This window comes from Choristoneura fumiferana, unplaced genomic scaffold (assembly GCF_025370935.1).
Source record: "Choristoneura fumiferana unplaced genomic scaffold, NRCan_CFum_1 Sck3bRy_135;HRSCAF=323_pilon, whole genome shotgun sequence".
NCBI lineage: Eukaryota > Metazoa > Arthropoda > Insecta > Lepidoptera > Tortricidae > Choristoneura > Choristoneura fumiferana.
The window spans coordinates 9,517-16,241 of NW_027412817.1; the positions used below are offsets into that span (position 1 = coordinate 9,517).

The 6,725-nt window shown below is 38.2% G+C and overlaps 1 protein-coding gene across 1 annotated transcript; it reads left to right on the forward strand.

Moving 5' to 3' along the window:
* Positions 1–1,641: 1,641 nt before the first annotated feature.
* Positions 1,642–6,667, forward strand: LOC141445013 (cell adhesion molecule Dscam2-like; the record flags this gene model as incomplete). Its single annotated transcript, XM_074110789.1, has 12 exons — positions 1,642–1,742; positions 1,830–1,980; positions 3,279–3,443; positions 3,770–3,905; positions 3,977–4,096; positions 4,387–4,551; positions 4,680–4,824; positions 4,900–5,048; positions 5,130–5,340; positions 5,424–5,619; positions 6,112–6,278; positions 6,585–6,667. Coding segments are annotated over exons 1-12 (1,759 nt in total), but the record flags the coding sequence as incomplete, so codon positions are not given.
* Positions 6,668–6,725: the final 58 nt, after the last annotated feature.

A 6,725-nucleotide genomic window follows, 5' to 3' on the forward strand; every position in this document is an offset into this window, starting at 1 on the left:
GATTTACGATTTTCTGAAAAATTTAAAGATCAAAAAATGGATTGCGGCACAAGTCAGTACTATCTAAGCACAAACTGGCAAAACGTTGGAAAAATTGATTTTCCAAAATGGCGATGCTGAGATTTTTTTTTTATTTGCAATTATCTCTGAAACTATTGATGCTATCGAAAAATAGTTTTCAGCACAAGTAGACACAAGTCTGGCACAAACTAGCAGATTATATATTTTTGTCGATTTTTCAAAATGGCGGTGCTAAGATGTTTGTTGTTTCGCGTTTTTTTTTCGAAACTATAAGCGATATCGAAAAACTGACTACAGCACAAGCTAGTACAAGGCTAGCACAACCTAGCATATACGTAATTTTTTGAATTTTTTGACACCGAGTCCATTTTATGACATAGACTCTCGTCTACATTATGATTTGTGTTTAAAAAAAATCTGTGTGTCATATCAGAATATGGTGTGCAGCACGTGCGAGCACAACTTAAGAACAATATATAGCGATTTTATTTTTTTCAAAATTTTCAAAAATATGTCGCTTCTTACCTTTTTTGATTTGCGATTTTCTGAAAAATTTAAAGAGATATCAAAAAACGGATTGCGGCACAAGTCAGTACTACCTAAGTACAAACTGGCACAACGTTGAAAAAATTGATTTTCCAAAATGGCGGTGCTGAGATTTTTTTTATTTGCAATTATCTCTGAAACTATTGACGCTATCGGAAAACAGTTTTCGGCACAAGTGAGCACAAGTCTAGCACAAACTAGCAGAGTATATTTTTTTTCGATTTTTCAAAATGGCGGTGCTGAGACGTTTTTTTGTTTTTCGTTTTTTAACGAAACTATAAGCGATATCGAAAAACTAATAACAGCACAAGCTAGCACAAGTCTAGCACAACCTAGCAAAACTTTTTTTTTTAATTTGGACAAAGTGGCGGTGCTAGCCCAAAAAAAAGTTTTTTTGAAATATTTTTTTCGTTAACTGGAATTTTCAAAAATAGATAACAGCACAAGCTAGCACAACCCTAGCACAACCTAGCACAACCATTTGTTTTTCGAATTTCCAAAATGGCGGTGCTAACTTCACTCACATTAATTTTGAAAGAAAACTGAAATCAAAAATGAGAGTGTGTGCTGAAATTTTGCATAGATGTTGCTTTGTGACGTAAACGAGAATTTAAAGACGAATTTATCGGAATTTCCCATGGGAGAAGGAAAAATGGGATTTGTATTTTTCATTCCGAGTGACCCGATCAGGATATTAGAACCTTCGAATTTTGCATACAAGTGACTAATTAATAAGTTTATTATATTTTAGAATACTTGGAATATCTCGCGGGATAAAAACGGGTGTCGATCATAAATGTTCTCTGATCTCTGCGCGGACGAAGTCACCGTCAAAAGCTAGTACGCAAGAAACAATAAACAGGCTAAGGCAGAGTAACTCGTTCATGTAGGATTCCGTTCTGTGACAGAAAGGAACACAAAAAAAGGCACAAAAATACTTTCTTTAATTTCATTATTTCTTGTTACGGCGGCTATTGTGTATTAAAAGATACGGACATACAGACAGCGGAGTCTTAGATACCTATTTATTGACCCCCGACGCAAAGAAGGAGTAAGAGCGATAAATTTCAATTGCCTGTTTTAGGTCCGCCCTATATTCGAGCTATGAGCTCCGTAAAAGCCGTCGCCGGCTCCGATACCACGGTATGGTGTCCTTACTACGGATTTCCTATCGAGTAAGACTGATAATGGACCACTGGATGTAGTTTATTTTAATTATTAATTGAATAAGGATTATTTTGATTTTATTTCTTACTTTTCAGCTCCGTGACTTGGGAAGGAGGTGCCGGTACAGACGCTAGGTATCAACAGATCGATGGCCAGTTAACTATAAGCAATGTTGACCGAAATCGCGACCAAGGCTCTTGGATTTGCTCGGTTCTGACCCCTGGAGGTGAACTGGCCAGGCGTGACGTACGTCTTATTTGACTTTCATAATCTGACGTGTTTCTTTTTAGACTTTATGGCTTTTATATATATATTTAAAAGGATATCTCATCATACCAGACAGTAATTGTTTCTCCGTAGTTTTGCTTACGAATAATATTTTATCTTAAAGCCTTTTATCTTAAGAATATAGGTACCTATGGGAATACAAAGGCATGCTCCGTTAACAGCAAGAACAAAAGATATACTCGTAATATTTAGACGGTAATACTTTTTCTACAAAATGGATCTTATACCGAGATATTCTGCTCATACAATGGGATGTAGTGTATATAGGACCTACAGAATATGCCTGAAAACACTTCTTCGATACACATACGTATATGTACCTACCTATAGAAAGAAACGAATATTGATTTATCTAAAACTAGGTACATAATTTTGTCTTGTTTTCATAAAAGCCAGAGTTGTCGGTTTAATAGTACGAGTAGCAACGAAGTCGGAAATCGGAATAGTTCAGCAATGAACTGGAATAATTTGATTGCTAGGTTTTGGTATATGCAATACCGGTTACAGCGAGATACATTATAGGTGTTTATGTATTTGCAGCATTAAATAATTTATCCGGTTCAGTCTTTCTTCTTAATTATCAACAGCTCAAAACTGGCTCATAATGAACAGATTAATATTACCAGTAGTTATACCGACTACTTCATTGTCTTAGCTGCTTTACCTTAAACGAGGCGCCTTACCATGACCTATAAGGGTGGTGTCATATTAGTGTTTTATTTGGCCGATTATTTAACCGTTTCACCCGTCTCATTTTTCTTGACGCTATTCAGTAAAAATGGCCGCATATTCTAAAGAAAAGAAAGAAGAAAGAAAGAAAACATCTACAGGCTATTATCGCCCTTTTGCGCATATAAGCTCATTTTTGGAAGCGTGTGTATCGCGAACAGGTGCGGTTTTGTGTTCTTTGAGGATGCGCATGTAAGCTCGCATAAACACGAGCAAGAACATAGCCTTTCAGACTAAATATTTCATACGCATGTATAATCTCTTTTTGGAAGCGCTTGTAGGCTCTTTTAGGTACGCCTTTTGCCATACGGTTTAATGTAACGTGCCTGTAAGTGCGTATGCCAAAACGATAGTACACACGCAGAAAAAACCCCTTATCTGGGGTGCTAGTCCTAACGCCAGCGTTTATTAGTTTGAAATAGAGTGTTAGTATGAAAAGAAACACTCTTCTCGCTATACTCGTCGGCGGCTACCTAGTGCCTGAAACAGCCCTAAATGCCAGTATGGTACTAAACATTTATTTGCAGGTACAAATAACGGTTGTCTCCCCGCCCGTGCTCTCCCCCATCGTGTTTCCACCCGGCTTGAGATCCGGGGACCGCTCACAGCTGACTTGCACTGTGACCTCTGGCGACATGCCCGTGTATTTCTCTTGGCTCAAAGATCAAATGAATATACCTAGCGCACTTCAGGTAAGTTGTAATTGAACTTCGGTTGAACTTTTACCTAGAATCTTTACTCTTACATTAGTAACTTCTTCTTCTAATATTATAGTATACCTACAATTTTAGGAATATCGGTAGGAATCGATTTATTACGGCGCCATGTCACTAGCTGATATCTAATTTCGCAAATTTCTTAATTATATTTTGTGTAGGAATCTTACAGACCGTTAAATTGCAGAATGCTTTATTTATAACAAATAAAATTTCTAGCGTTCCTATTTCGAATATTTAATAATTAGGAAATCTGTTCGAATCAAATTGCCTTTACGTTGCAAAATTCATCAAATTTGTAGGTCGATGAACGAGGAGCCGAATTTTATAGCATGCTGCTATTCAAAAGTCTGACTGCCGCTCACAGCGGATTATACACGTGTGTTGTCACCAATACCGCCGGGAAAGCTAACGCGTCTGCTGAATTAGCTATCAAAGGTAAAATTCGCTCTCAAACGAAGTTAACTTCTTTTTTTATTTGGTTATATAACGAGTTAGTTCCGTTTCAGTGCCTCCGTACTGGCATATTGAGCCTTCGGACTCGGCTGTATTGCTCAACGGATCGCTGACTGTAAGCTGCGAGGCTCGCGGCCATCCTCCCCCCGCTGTTTATTGGACCAAATTCTCTGGTAAGTTCTATTGTTTACTAAGTTCTAATGCAGCACGAAATCAATAAAGTACCTATCTAATCTACTTACTAATCTACCTATGTAATACTTAAACATCAATAATCAGCTCTCAAAACTAAATTAATTCTATTGAAACTCTGGTAGAGATGCTAATGGAAGCAAGATTATCCGAGACTTAATCACAATTTCCAGTGAAAGTCGGCTTTTCGCACTTTGTTATTAGCTTTCAAAGAAATATTACGGATTATCTTGTTTTATAATACATAATTTCAATCTTTGCTCTTTCTAAGGTGGCACTGAGACGACTCTTGGAGCCGTGTCTGAGCCAGCAGTGCTGAGCAATGGATCTCTAAGACTAGAATCTGCAAGAGCGGAACATTCAGGAAAATATCGCTGCAGAGCCGACAATGGGGTTGCGCCTGCGTTGTCTAAATCACTCACAATACATATTAACGGTAAGTAACTTTTAATAATAGAACTGAAGACTAGTTTTACATACCAATTGTCAACTTAAAATGAGTGCTAGAAGTGACGTCCAAAAAAAAGAAAAGTTACTTAAATACTTTTACTTTTGTGTTTTTAGAACCGGCGAGATTTGAAACACCATCTGTAAATGTAACAGCGAAACTAGGAGAAACAGTGAGGTTAGCATGTCTTGCTCGAGGGGATAGTCCACTTTCGACATCCTGGAGCCACTCAGGACGGGCTTTGCCCAATTCGGACTACAGGTATAATTAAATCAAGACACAGTATATATGATTAGACGATACAAAATTAAATAAATCAAATGTTTCTTGTTGCAGAATGAGTATTTCGGAAACGCGAAGCGCAGAAGGGTTAAGAAGTGAATTAGTTGTAGAACGTGCAGATAGAAGAGACTCTGGTGTCTATCGATGCCAAGCGTCCAACCCTTACGGAAGATCTGATCATTTCGTACACCTTGCTGTACAAGGTAACGATCTACAACTGCAACAGCAGAATAGTTTTTTCATCTGATTCCATGGATAATTTATAATTATTTACTTTGTAATAGAGCCTCCTGAGCCACCTTCAAACTTCAGAGTCCTCGAAACAACGTCCCGATCCGTTCGTCTGCAATGGCGACGCCCATACGATGGCAATTCGCCGGTCTTGGGCTATGTGGTGCAGTATCGTAAACATGACTCGACCAATTCTGACTCCTGGAGGGATGCTGACACACACAACGTATCCGTGTCTGCGCACAATGCGGACACTTATTCAGAGTATGTTCCCAATAAAGTAACAAAGCAAGTTTAAGTTCATCATCAACGCAGTTTCGTTTCAACCCTTAACTTCTTTCAAATAGGACAGAGGGAGCCACAATAAGTGGCCTGGAGCCAGCCACAGCTTACCTAGTGCGAGCTCGAACAGTCACTGCTCAGTTTGCATCAGCTCATACCCGTGCGTTGCTCGCGTTGACGTCACACGAGCCACCAGCGAGGGCACCGTTGAGTCTTCGTGCTTCCGCACCTCGAACTTCTACAATTGAGTTAACTTGGCAGGTATAGTATGTTATGCTACTCATAAATTATATTTTTATAAATTGAAATGTGAGTAGGTATGTTTGTTTGTTAAGCTTTCACGCTTAGAGTACACAACCGATCATGATGAAATTTGATAGGGCTATTGTATAAGACCGTGGGAAGGGCATATACTTAATAGTGCTGGGAAATTGCATAGTTCCCGCGGCAAAGCAGTAAATGAATTATTCATAGAAAAGGTCGCAAGCGACCACTATTTTTTAGATAAAGTAGGTAGGTAAAGTACTACTTACTCGTTACAATTTTAAGAAAAGTCCAGAACTTTTAAGTTATTTATCACTAAGTATTAGTAATCAAAGAAACAAAGAGATAGTTTTGATAATTTTCCAACAACAAAAACAACAATATTAAAATTAAGTGATTGCCACTAATAGATTTAAGGAAATGGAATTATTAAATTATTTTCCGATCAGAAATGTAAAAAAATGATGTTTAAGCAGAACAATTTTACAGCCTCCTCCGTCTTCCACCTGGAACGGGGAACTCCTGGGATATTCAGTTTGGTGGTGGGCATCAGCTGACGGTACTCTCTCGGGAGGTGCCAATGTTGGTATGGAATTTGCCACGGTACGAGGACTGATCACCAAATATACTATCGAGAGTTTGGAACATTACACCAGGTTAGTATAAATCTTCTATGTACTACTCAGTGGTACAAAATTTGGCCCACTCTACATACAAAATTACCTATAACTGCATACATTTTAGGGCCAGATTTTTTGCCGCTCGGTATATTTACCTACTGGGTTGACTGTTGCATGTTTACACTTGCACTATTCACTTCCAGATACTCTTAAGCTTCTTAACCTTGTTATTTCTACGGTGTACCTACTTTAAAGTATTTATGTGCAGACTACACTACTATCTTTTTGTTGCCACATATATAATTGAGGACAACAAGACTAATATTGTGTAACCATTTTCAGATATTCTGTAAGCGTCAGAGCCTTTAACAGTGCAGGGGCAGGTCCAGCCACTGCGCCTGTTAATACCGTGACACAAGAAAGTGGTAAGCTACATACAATACAATAGTAATACAATGTTATTCGTCTAAACCAAGTATTTTA